At 41.5% G+C, this 13,710-nt stretch overlaps 1 protein-coding gene across 1 annotated transcript in view; it reads right to left on the bottom strand.

The window, feature by feature from the left end:
• Positions 1-13,710, bottom strand: part of NFRKB (nuclear factor related to kappaB binding protein) — a 55,308-nt gene that overhangs the window by 8,670 nt on the left and 32,928 nt on the right. Inside the window, exons 12-21 of the mRNA XM_007955187.2 lie at positions 8,619-8,698; positions 8,284-8,330; positions 6,724-6,784; positions 6,165-6,339; positions 5,135-5,241; positions 4,536-4,659; positions 4,246-4,325; positions 3,848-4,068; positions 3,498-3,762; positions 2,490-2,702 (exon numbers count right to left, since the gene is read on the bottom strand). Coding sequence (XP_007953378.1) covers positions 2,490-2,702; positions 3,498-3,762; positions 3,848-4,068; positions 4,246-4,325; positions 4,536-4,659; positions 5,135-5,241; positions 6,165-6,339; positions 6,724-6,784; positions 8,284-8,330; positions 8,619-8,698 — 1,373 coding nt within the window. The remainder of the gene's footprint in view (positions 1-2,489; positions 2,703-3,497; positions 3,763-3,847; positions 4,069-4,245; positions 4,326-4,535; positions 4,660-5,134; positions 5,242-6,164; positions 6,340-6,723; positions 6,785-8,283; positions 8,331-8,618; positions 8,699-13,710) is intronic.

The raw sequence follows: 13,710 nt of genomic DNA, 5'->3' as shown, positions 1-13,710 counted from the left end.
TAAACCTTCACATCACAATAAAAAAGAGGACAAGCACAAATATTCAGCATATACTAAAACAACAGCAACAACGGGAATGATAACACAATTCATAAACATAACGAGCTCAGCACAGAAAATAATATGAAACACATCCCCCAAAAGCCACCAATCCACTGGAAGCAGTTGTCAAGCTCACCATTTCCAATGAATGGTGAATTACCTATTTCCAATGAATGGTCAATTCTTAGGCTTCATCTTACTCAAACTTTCACTATTCTTGATACAGCTGCTGACTCCTGCCCTCATGAAAACACTTCTCTCTCTCAATCTCCAATTCTCTAACCCCAGTGCTTTCTTCCATTTCAGTAAACAATTATTACTATCTATTCAGTTACACAAGCCAAAAACCATGGAGTCATTCTCAACTCCCTTCTCTCGGACCCTTTTATCATAATCAAGCCACTAGAAAATATTGGCTTAACCTTATAACTATATCCAGAATCCCACCATTTTTTATCACTTCCAATGACTACTCACACTAAAATAAGGCCACATCATCACCTCTTACCTGGATTTCTACAACTGCCTCCTTCTGGGCATCCAGATTTCCATTCTTATCCCCAACAAGCAGCCAGATCAAGTCATGCTGACTCACAGTCTACCAATGGCTCCCTATCACATTTAAATTGAAAAGTCCTTACCAGGCCTGATATAAGCCTCCAGTTAAGGATGGACAACCTCTCTCAACCTTATCCATCTCTTGCTCACTAAGCTTCAGCCACAAAGTTTTCCTGTTGTTCCTTGAACATGTCAAGCATATTCCTGACTCGTAGCATTTTCCCTTGCCACCCAATGCTGGGAATGCTCTACCAGCAGATAATCATGATATGGCACACTATTTCAGTTTGATCGCTGCTTAAATGTTGTCTCCTCAGAGAGGTCTTCTCTGAGCACTCTAGCTAAATTGGTACCCCATCACTCTCTATCCCTTACCCTTTTTAATGAATTTCAAGCACTCGTTACTACCAGATATTTAAGTATTTGTTTGTCTCCTAACCCTGTTAGAATATAAGCTCCATGACAGCAGGAATTTAGTCTGTTTAACACACCACTGGCACACAGGATAGTGCTTGGCATTTATTAATAAACAAACAAATGATGGTACTTTACCTCTTTCTGTGTATCCATTTCCTCATTGGTAAAATGAGGATAATAAAAATTCTACCTCCCAAAGGACTGATAGCTTATGCAAACTATAGCCTCTTCTAGCCTGAGACCAGAACTAGATGGTACCTGGCTACCACTACTGACTGTTCTGACCAGGGACACAATAGATGATCTTGGTTAGGAGAAAAATGTAGAACAAAACTTACATTCATAAAAAGTACCAGATTTACTAGACTGATGGAGACTGAAGGACCCCAAAAACTACTACCCAGAGGTTACTTTTTAGCCAAAGAATGGATTGCCTATAATATAAACAATAATACCCATGAGGAATGTGCTTGTTTAAATAAGCAACTATATGAGACCAAATGGTCACATTTACCTAAAAGCAAAGATGAGAAGGCAAAGAGGGGCAGGGAAACTAAAATGGACAGAAAAGGGGCAGGTGGGGTGGAAATGGTTCCACACTGTGAAGACTAAAACCAATGTTATGGAATAATTTGTGTATGAATTGTTGAATGGGACTCTTTTAACACAATAAAATTTTATTTTAAAAAAGCGTCTACCCCACAGTGGTGGTGGTGGTGTTTTGCCATCAAGTCGGCCCCGACTCTTAGCTACCCCTCCTTTGGGTTTCTGAGGCAGTATCACTACGGAAGTAGGACTGCCCAAACTTCCTTCCGAGGAGTGGCTGGTGGGTTTGAACCACCAGCCTTCTGGTGAGCAGTCAAGTGCCTTAGGCATTATGCTACCAGAGCTCCTACCCCACAGTGTTAGGAGAATTAAATTATTTAGCATAGTGCTTAAGGCACTTGACTGCTACCCAGAAGGCTGGAGGTTCAAACCCACCAGCCACTCCTCAGAAGGAAGGCTGGGCAATCTACTTCCGTAGTGATATTGCCTCGGAAACCCAAGGAGGGGTCGCTATGAGTCGGGTTTGACTTGATGGCACTAACAACGACAACAACAACATCTATAAAGGCCTTAATACAGTGCAGGTACTCAGTAAATACTTCTAGCAGTGTTAGCTGCTCAATTTTTCCTAATAATCCTTTTAAGTTTAATGGTTATCTTTTCATATTCACATCAAGAAAGTACAGATATACTCTACATACACTTTCTTATTCTCAGAGTGTCTACTCTAAATCCAGAAGCTCAGCTAATACCGTGAATTACATGGAAAGAAACAGAAAAAATCTCTTAGGTATCTACAAAACTTGCACTGCTCTTACTGGGAACACACATCTGAAATATCTACAAATTAGGGATCAAAGATCATAAATCTGTTCACCATGGGTATCATTTAGCAATCATATCCTCTCAGGAGACAGTCCACTTACCTGCTTGATGATGTTCTGCCCGGTGACATTCTGAATAACAGCTGCTGTGGAAGAACTTGGAGTTGAGCTTCCAGGAGAACTGCTGGCTGGCTTGCTCACAGGGCTGGCAGTGGCAGTGAGACCTGTCACTGTGAGCCCCGTCTGCCCAGTTACAGGCCGCTGCACGGTGGCTGTGGTGGCCTGGGCTTTGACTGGAACAGTGGCCATCATTGTCTAGATCAGAATATGAGGCCAGAATTCTGATTAGACATTGAAGTATAAGATCAGCAGAATCTCTACTACCCAGGAAGCTTTCCTCTTAAAGCACTTCTAATTCCACCAGGGTATTTTCAGGCAGTTTAACTACACTAACAGTGTGTAAGGTTCACTGCTCTCTAAAGTGGGCACCGTACATTTCTTGTATTTGTGTGAGCATCTCATACCTCACATACACACTGAATACAAGTATTACTATAATACCACTTTTATAAAAAAGGAAATGGAAGCAAAAAGGGTAAGATTATTTTCTAAAATTAGAGAGTCAGTTATTGGTATGGCCAAGAACAAAGGCAAAATGGAAAAAGCTTGTGATGTAGAATTTCAAAGTTTGGGTTTCAGCCCCATCTCTACCAGGGTCCTGACATTAACCTGGGCAAACCACTAAACTTATCTGAAGCTCCTGATTCCCACTCCGTAAAAAAGCTTACCCAGGTACTTGCTGTTTTGTTGTTACGTGCCACTGAGTCAGACCTGACTCATAGTGACCCCTCCTTGGGTTTCTGAGACAGTATCACTAAAGTAGATTGCCCAACCTTCCTTCTGAGAGGAGTGGGCTGGTGGGTCTGAACCACCAGCTTTCTGGTTAGCAGTCAGATGCCTTAGGCACTATGCTACCAGAGAGCATTAAATGAGTTACGGTGACTGACATTATCATCAACAATCAAATCATCTCATACTTTCCCATCTGAATCATGATACCATCTCTGGGTCCATTCTCCCTATTCCCCAATGACCTTCAGCTCCCGTTACCTGGGGCACTACTTTGGTCTGTGCAGCAGTGGCTGAAACCCGAAGCTGAGGTCCTGGTGGCATCTGTGGCAGTGTCTGTGTGGACCCTGTTGACTGCTGGGTAGGAAGGCTAGACTGGGCCACCACACGCACCTGGGGCAGTCCAGCAGAGCCAGAATGGCTCACTACCCGGGCTGCAGCCTGAGAAGTTGGTGGAGTCTGACTGGAGGGTGGGGAAAGCATTGTTCCTAGCTGGGGCATTGTTGGTGACGACACCAGAAGGACACTATGAAGAAAATCAGGGAAAAACAATTTAGGACTTGAATATAAAAAGACTTTGGAGGAAGAAAGCTGGGGAAGAAACAGCTTACCTTGAGTTGGATTTAGCTGGCTCTGAGATGGTACTAGGGGCACTTTTGTTCACAGATGAGACAGGTGGAGGGGAGATAGGAGTAGCAGGCAAGGCTGGAGTGGACGGGGTCACAGGTGTGACAGGGGTGGGTGGCATGCTTGAGTCACTGAGGCTCAGCTGGCTCTGCTCTGAAGGGCCACTACTGAGGACCTTGATTGAACTCTCCTTGCTACTGGACTTCTGCAAATGAAGGTAAAAAAAAAAATTCACAGGCAGATTTAATTAAGGTTCCACTGAAGGAAGGCATGGCTCCTGCAGTTTACTGATGCACTAAGGTAAGTAAGAGTCAAGTACCTAATTCCTAGTTGTCTCCATCCCAGACATCACTTGGGCAGATGCTCTAATGAGGTCACTTACCACCTTTGATGGGGGTTTCGGTTTTTGCTGAAGGGCCTTCCTGGCTTTAGCTGCAGCTGCTTGTGCCTGATGAATCCGTTCTGTAAATAAGAGTAGTAAGCTTCAGCAGTTAACACAACAGTTAATGGCTTCATTAAAACCAAGACCTTGCTAGTGGCCTCCTAGTGGGCTGATTCCTGCTTTTGCAAGCCTCTCTTACTTGAATGCCAATGAAGAGAATAACAGAACTTGGGCCAAAAAGTCAGTATCCCTACTCTAATTTGACACACTGCCTCCGAGGCCTCACACACCAAACTCTTCCTCGCTGCGGTCACGATGCAGATAGATCCACAGCTTTCGCCCAATGTCGTATTTCACACATGGATCTTTTTCATAATGAAGTCGGTCCAATGCACCACTCACTACCGTATTCACCTAAGGACCAGGAGAAAGATAAATAAGGACCCAAGTTAGATGCACATTTTTTTTAGCATAGTGTTATTTATTTTGCTGTTGTTGAGAACATACATAGCAAAACATACAAGTTATTTCTATACCAGATAGAAGCCATAGCTGGTAAACAGATTACATCTCACTGTTGCTGTGTAAGGCCCAATGGCTCACTAAATCATTTGTTTTTTTTTTTTAAAAAAAGATTCTCAAGAAATTGGTTTGTTTTCAATGTTAAGGACACTGTAATCTAAGTAACTGACCAGTCATCCCTTTTTTTGTAAGTTGAAGGAAAGCTTAGCACTAAATTCATGGTTCATGCAGAGCAAATAGTTTTTGCTGAGATGCCGTTTTTTTCCTTCTTCAGTTTATTTAAAACTTTATGGTATGTATTTCCTCCTGAGTCTCCTTGAATCCATCTAAAACAACACAGAAATAAATGATCTCTTCTCCATCCTACCTGAGTGCTGGTGACATCTGGTGCAAGAAACTGGGAGTCCTTGAGCAGTTCACAGATCTCTGCCCTTGTGCCTTCTCCATTAGGCAGCCGAGCTGCAGCATCCCGAACTGACAAAAGAGCAAGATGAAGAGTCCAAGAGTCAGCAGAGCTTCTGAAGAACTATATCCCTTTACTTCTTCTAAAGGGGTGAAGCTCCCTGCAGGTCACTTTCTCTACCTTACCAAGACTCAGCATTAGGTGGACACTGCCCCTAATGGCTTACAATTCTGCCATTAGAGTTTCCTGCATATTCTTCACACTTTCAGGCAAGAGGGATTCCATGAACACCTTAGAATTAAGTGCGCCCCAGAACTCAGGTGAGAATAAAGTTATATCTTTAACTGAAATTTAGCATTTCCTTCAATTTTGAGAAAAAGTTAGCAAATCACAGTATACTGGCAGTGCCTATGATGCTATAAAAGAAATCACAGACATTTTTGTATCATATTATCCTATTAGAGACAACTCAAAATATCATTCACACTCATCACTATTTGAAAATTATGTGTTCTAAGACCCGCTGCTAGAACCTGTCATTTAATATAATAAAAAAGCACATTATTTCTCCATCATAAATTTGTTTTAAAAATCTGGTAACAATCTCAACATGACTGGCTTCTTCTCTAACTACGCATTTTATTTTCTCAATTTAAAAGCTTAATTGTGAGGAAGGAATTCATAGCACCAAAAAATGTCAAGAAACCCCATCTGTAAAGGAGTTAAAGGAATTTGCCTGCAGGAAGCAAATTTCTACACTTAAGTTAAAACTATTTATCTGGCCTGTAATTCCTGAATGAAAAACAAGTGTGAGCCAAGACTTCAGGGAAGAAACAGAGACTACTGGAATAACTCTTGGGAGCCAGACCTCCCCATTCACTTCCCAACCTCCAAAACTTTCAAAAGCTATGCCTGACCCTCAAAAGCTTCCTTATATGGGGGAGAAAAATGCACTTTGAAGTGAGAAAAGGAATCTCTGGCAGTAAATACATACCAAGAGACAGAATGGTAACGTAGGCAGGTCGGTCTGAGCGCAGCAGGGAGTGCTCTCGGGCTTTGTTGAGCGAGGTCTCTTTATCAAACACACCCTTCACTGGCCCCACCACAGACTCAAAGCCATGCATGCGAAACGTGAACGCTTTATGGGGCTGGCTATATCTGTAACGTTCCTACCACAGAAAAATGGAGAAGGCTTTTAAGTCATGATTAGTGAGGTTCCCACCAGTTCCTTTATAAGGGATTCACCCAGAGACACTAACACAGGAGGGAAACATTAGGAACACTGTGCCCACCTTAGTGGAAAAGGATGATCCTCAGAGCCATAGTAACTGAGCAAAGGGACAAGGTTTTAAACGTAAGAGGATTCTGCTATCCTAGGAGAAGAGACCATCAAAGACCTTTCCTCATACCACTTCTGCTCCCATATTCAATCCCAACCAACAGAATCTCTAAAGAATTTCCTCCAAGAAGCTGGACCCAGGAGAGTTAGGCCTCCTTCTTTCTGCATGTCCTCATTGATGCAGAGATGACACTAGATTTTCAGTATTTCTTACCTGCTCCTGAAAAACCCGTTTCTCCTCCCCTGTGCTGGGCCGCACCACATAGTCAGTTCTTCTGAAACATAAAGAAGTTCATATTGACTTTGAGGAACAGCAAGTAATTTCACCCTTTTCTAGCACCCAAAACCATTACCCAAAATGTTTTTCCCTTCGCAACATTTCCAACATAAAAAAATGCCCCTTCATCAGTACTCCTAATTCTTGCAAGTCAAAAGTCCACTTTCTAAGTCTACCAAATAACTCCTGTTGGTGTTCCAACAACGACTTGATTCTTAGAAATCAAGAAAAGCATTGAGTAGGTGGGAAAGAGACTGACACTTCTTATTACTGTTTCCAATACTGCTGCTAAACAAGCCCAAACTAAAGGCAGCAACAACAGTCAGTCATCCTTGGAGGAACACAGGATTTCAAATTTGTTAGATGCCAAGGGTGGTTTTGCTGTATTCTAGGGGAAGTACTCAGAAACTGAGTTCCACAACCCTATTCTGATACACAGTGATCCTTCCACATTTAGGGACAGAGGTTGGGTTTTTACGCTGGTATTTGGAAACTAAAGGACCATATTCATACTGAAAACAGTACCATGAGATGATGTGATATAAATAATCAGGATTGTGAGTCAAGAGATCTGAATACTAGTTGATGTCTTGTCACTAACCTCCAACAAGTCACTTAACCTCTTCATGGATTGATTTTCTTACAGATAAAATTAAGAAGTTGGGTTAGATTAATCATTCTAAAATGGGAACTGAGGGAGGGGTGTACAGGAAGAAAGTATGACTACCTAAAAGGTAGATCACGTCCCCCTCCTCAAAGTCTGTACTATACAGTCCCTCCCCTAAATAAGAACCTTTCTCCAGCTATCATTACTGAACATTCTGATCAAAGGCTCTATAGAAGAATCCTGAACAAAAGGGAGAAAATGCAGAACAGAATTTCAAATTCTCATGGACTCTAGACTTTCTGGAGCCAGGAAAACTGTATGAACCCCTAAAACAATTGCCCTAAGGTAATCTTTAGACCTTAAACCAAAAATACCTCTGAATTGTTTTTAAACCAAGTAGTAGTTTGACTTAACTAATAAGCTAATTGTCTGCCTTGAGCATTGTGTTCTTTTAATAACTATCAATACGGGATCAAATTTGCAACAGCAACTTCAAAGATTACCTAAGAAATTTAAGGGGCAGTGAGTTTATGTTAATGGAGGAGGAACAATTTGGAAAAGGAGGGTGAGAAATGTAATCAATGTCACAGAATTGTACATGTTGTACATTGTTCTATTAAACATGTTCTACTGTGTCTATTCTAAATAAAAAATAAAATAAAGCCTAAGGAGTTAGGACGGAAAAAAAGAATCCTATTTACAAGGAGCCTCTTACTGCCATGAATATGCTGCCCTCCATAGGTGTGTTGAAACCGGTAAGAATTAGTGAACTTCTTGGATCTCCACAGTCAGTTATAGCTATCAAATACTAAGAAATGTCAGCAGGACCATGGCAGTACCTTAAACCATGGTTTCATGGCGACTACCTATCATTAGTGTGTAATACTCACACTCGAGGAACAGGTGTTGTGGCATCTGAGCTGTCTTCGTTTTCTTGCTGGAGAAAAGGAAAAGCATTAATAGGTAAATGGACTAAAGAATTTTAGTAAACTTAAACCCACAGCTATTGACTCAATTCTGATTCACAGGAACTACCCCATAGGGTTTCCAAGGCTGTAAGTCATTATGGAAGCAGAATGCCTCATCTTTCTCCTGTGGAGCAGTTGTGGATTCAAACTGCCAACCTTTTGGTTATCAGCTAAATGTCTTAACCACTGTGCCACCAGAGCTCCTTAAGTGCCCTGGAAATCCATAAGAAAGGTCTTGTATTTCTTAAAAACCATACCTTACAGAAAGTCTGGTCTTTGGTCTCTAGCCATAGCTGGAAGAGTGCAGCGAGTTCCTTTTCATTATCTTGAGACTGGCCTATTAGAAGAACAAAAATACCAAGTAACTAAGGTGTTATTTAAAATCCCAACTTTTATCTTACTTGCCACATCTATGCCACAAACATGTCATGACCTATAACAATGGTACTTTGCATGTACTATCACTTAGCCAGTGATACTCATCTCTATTTGCCTGGACCACTACTCTTAAATGTCATCTATTAAATCATTCATTTCAATAGGTATGTGCTGAGTAGCCACTGTGTGCTGTCTAGCTCATAGGGAAGTTATCTTATTCTTGGGAGATAGGAAAAGGTTTTTAAGGTTAGTGGTGGTATAAAGCACTGGCACACCAATAAGAAGGTACCAAGGAGGAGATAGCTTGATTTTCCTTGTCCTTCTTAGAAAGAAATAAGTACTTTACCTCTATGTCCTCGTATCACACCACTTGGCTAAAACTGCTATTGTAGCACATATCCACATGGAGCATATACATGTGCCTCCTGGCCCCGACTAGAGTAGAAGCTACTGGTACCCAACACCACCCTGGTCTACTTATGAGAAGAATGCAGCCCTCCAGTGCTTACCCTTCTGTAGTCTTTTGCCTTGATTATTTGGAAAAACAGCTTTAAAGATTCTTCTCCTAAGCTCTGAGGAGTTACCTTCACCATAGCTTCTACCCTAGAGGGTTCATTTCTTTCATCCAAGTTGATTAACATTTCCAGGGTAGTTGCAAACAAACAAAATTGACTTTCTGTCTATGGGATGCATATGGGACTTTTTGTGTTTGGTATGCACCTTGCAGGGATTGGTCAATAGACTATGCAAATGAGGTAAGCTGTAGCCTAGTATACAAACGAAGTGTCTGTAGCCTACTGAGAGGGAAGTGATCAGTTCCTCAGGTAGTTTGCAGGCCCCCACACCATAGGAGAGGCCCTGCTTTTAAGTTGAAGAGGGGTGTGTGTGTGTATGCAGCCAGTGGCACAGAGGTTTTTTCAGACAGAAATTAGGAACAGAACCAGAAGGAAGAAACAAAGAGAAGCAGCAGAGTGAGAGAGGTTAAAAGAGCTGTAACATGGGTCCAAGGCTGCTAACACTGAAGACTGCAAGAGCATTGGAAGGAGGCCAGTGGCAGAGGCAGTGTCAACAGGTCTAGAAGGGGCCCAGCAGCTGAGGTGATAGTGACAGGCTGAAAGGAGCCCAGCAAAAGAGCCAGCAGTGACAGACAGCAAGGCCAAGGGGCTGCTTATCCTAAGGGGGCTGAGAGGTAGAAGCCTGCACAGTCAAGAGGAGCTGAAAGAGCTCTCCTGAACTGAGGGAGACTTTTCCCATATGCTTCCTGATCCCAAGTTGTACCTTATTCCTTAATAAATTACTTAACTGAACTATGGTCGGTGAGTTTTGTGTGGCCACTTATAAAGGATTATCAAAAGCACACAGTACCATGGAGAAATGGTTGGTGTCAAAATTAGTAAAAAGGTCAGATACTACAGGTATGTCTGATCTCCACCTCATGGGAATCAGCTTTGGGCTGTTCCTGGTCATTAACCAACCCCTCGTCAAAAAGTCAGATAGGTTGTGAGGCTAATACTGCTATTACTTCCATTTCACACCTTCTCAAAGAGACAGTTGAGATTAAATTAACTAGGGCTCTGATTTTTGTCTTCATTAGTCAGTACGATACATAATACCATCATTTCCAGAATGCCCTGAACTTTCCTGTGCCTGGACTACTACTCCTTACTCCCACTGTATCTTCTAGAAATGCACATCACAATCAGCAAATTTTCCTAATCCTCCTCTCACAACATTCCTTCTATGTCCTTGTTGTATCTAAAACCTGGCTCTCCCCTATCATATGATGTTTCCTATCATATGATGTTTAGTGTCTCATAACCATGTCCTTCAGAGTAAGGAGAGTGAAGTGAGTTCCTCCTTGTGCCCCATACCATTACTAACCAGAGTATTACTCCTCAGGTCTTCTGGAAAATCAAAATAAAAAAACATGTTCCTTTCAGGCCCTTACTCTCCACATCACATCCTTGTCTCCTACTCATTGCAGATCCTCACAGAGCACTTGACTCACCGTTCTTCTCATGCTGGATAACTTCAACATACATAGCGATGGTCCAGCTAATATCCAAACCTCTCAGTTCTGGGACCTCAATGATCTCTCTCTATTCCTGCCACTCACTCCCACAATCACAACTAAACTCGTGATTTCACAATCATTAACTAAAACACCTGTATCTTCAAAATGCCTAATCCAGTGTTTCTCAATCCTGGTTAAACATTAAGAATCATGTGGAGAACTTTTAAATCCACCAATGCTAAGGTCCCAATCCAACCAGTTCATCAAAATCCCTTAAGTCATCAGGTTTTTTCAAAAGTTCCCCCAAGTGACTATAGTACACAGCCAGGGTCAAAATCCTCTACACAAACAAGCCTTCTTTCTGCTTCCCACCACAACCATCTAGATTTCCACTTGCCTGTTCAACTACTCCCATGAAAGCATTACTTTGACTCATCACAACTCCAAGAACCCACTGACACCTCTATTTCTCCATTTCCAATGAGCCCTCACTCAACTTGCTTTCTCCGCATTCAGCTCAATTCTATGTCTACCATTTCAATAAAATGCTTATCAACACAGTGGTATCTCTGGCCTTCTATCTTTGTATCATTCCCATCTAGCAAAGCTCCAATGCGAGACTACTCACATTCTCTTTGCTTGAACTCAAGCAGCTGAGAGCTGCCAAAGAAACCTCACAAAAGGGCAAAGGGTAACACTTGATGAGCAGCTTCCACAGGGCCTTCGGCACTACCTGGCAATCTTATGTCATGTCTGGTCAAGGTGTCTTCCCATGCTCCCTAATGGCTAGTTCTCCACTCTTCTCAAAACTTCCATTCTTCAACCTTACCTCATTCTATTTACTACTTTACACAGAAAAGCTACCAGGGTCAAACACCTTCAACCTTCCCAAAATAAAACCTAGAAATCTACTGCTGTATTCATTATTCCCTCCATTCCTCTTGCTAATGATAAGAAACAAGTTGTGTCTCCCATTCAACGCCAATCCCTTCCCTCTTGCTCAGAAACCTATGTGATTAATTTTCCCTTCTCTCCTGTGTGCTCAAATCTCCTCTCCACTGCACTCTTTCCATCAACATTTAAACTCACCCAAGGTTTCTCTCATTCTAAAAAATTCCTCTCTTGGCATCAAGTCCCCTTACTATCCTCTCCTGCCTTTCACAGCTATTTCAGCAAGCGCTGTTTAAATTCACTGTCTCTTAAAGCATGGAAGAGTTGGGGGGCAGGGGTGCTGCTGATTTTAGCATTTGCAGATTTTCATGGTATACATCAAGAGTCAGCAAAATGACTCCTATTTTATAAATAAGGTGTTATGGGAACAACGCCACATCTAGTTATTTACTATCATTTATGGCTGCTTTGTGTTACAAAGTTAGAATTAGTAATATTAACAAAAATAATACAATCCACATGTTTAAAATATACAGTCCTTTCAAAAAATTTTGCTGACTTCTGGCATAATCATTCCCACCACAGCCAATTTCAAGCCACCAACCTGACATAGCTGAGAGATGTGCAAAACAGGCTACTATGGTTTGGCATCAGCACATCATCTTACCCCTTGTACTCCAAGAAGCAATCACTTTAAACAAGAAATTGCTTCCTCCACACTCACAAATTCTGTCTTTTATCTTATTGATTGAATCTTTCAGGAACAACTTAGGCTAATGACCACCCTACTTCTTGAGACTCTCTGTCCTTCACTTCCAAGATTCAAACAATCTCACGGTTTTCTACCTATCTCTGTAGTCACTTCCTCTCAATATACTTTGCCAGTAAGTTTCCTCTCTCTGATCTTTAAATGTAGGAATTCCCCAAAACTTAGCTCTGGGTCCTCTTTTTTCCTCACTTTACACTGTATACTTTTGTCTATACCTTCCACACCAAGTATTACAACATATATAAATCAACATCTACTTACCTTAATTCCCTGGTTAGATTTCTGAACATCCTACTGCCTACTCAATATTTCAACTCAAAGACTTCAAAGGCACCTCAAACTCAGCACCTCCAAAACTAAACTCCTAATTCTCAATTCTCATCCAAGTCTAACTGCCTGTCTCAATGAATAACACCTTAGCTAGAAATCTAGCAGAAGTCAAGCTTGACACCCACTCTTCCCTTATTTTCCATATCCAATTCATAAAAAAGTCTTGGGACTTTTCCACCTAAAATTTCTTTCTTTCTATCAAGGTCCAAATTATTATCCTCTCTCATAGGCAGATCTTATTCAATCAAATAATAAGGAAAGGACTTGAACAGACATTTCACCAAAGAGGATATTCAAACAATCAACATGTACATGCAAAGATGCTCAACATCATTAGCTATGTTCACTGGAGTTCATACTGACTCATACCTAGCCATCAGAGATGCAAATCAAGACCACAATGCAATACCACTTCACTACCATTTGTTGTTATTGTTAAGTGCTGTCAAGTCAGTTCTGCCTATCGTCTAACAGGATGAAACACTGCCCAGTCTTGCATATTCTCATGATCATTGCTATGTTTTAGCCCATTGTTGCAGCCACTGTCAATCCACCTTGTTGAGGGTTTTCCTCCACTTTGTTGATCCTCTACTTCACCAAGCATGATATCCTTGTCCAGGAACTGGTCTCTCCTGAGAACATGCCGAAGTATGTTCAGATGTAAGTCTTGTCATCTTCACTTCATTTCTAAAGAACATTGTGGCTGTACTTCTTCCAAGACAGATTTCTTCATTCTTCTGGCAGTCCACGGTATATTCATTATCCTTTGCTAACATCCTAATACAGAGGCATCAATTCTGCTTTGGTCTTCCTTATTCACTGACCAGCTTTCACATGCATGAGGTAATTAAAAATACCATGGAATGGGTCAGGTATACCATAAGACCTCAAAATGACATCCTTGCTTTTCAACACTTAAAAGAGGTCTTTTGAAGTACTGAACACTAATGACTGGAGATCAGACGAT

Source organism: Orycteropus afer, unplaced genomic scaffold (genome assembly GCF_000298275.1).
Source record: "Orycteropus afer afer isolate SDZICR_OR568_19922 unplaced genomic scaffold, OryAfe1.0 scaffold00493, whole genome shotgun sequence".
NCBI classification, from domain to species: domain Eukaryota; kingdom Metazoa; phylum Chordata; class Mammalia; order Tubulidentata; family Orycteropodidae; genus Orycteropus; species Orycteropus afer.
Note: the sequence above shows the minus strand (reverse complement) of the source record. Positions and strands in the feature narration are given on the sequence as shown.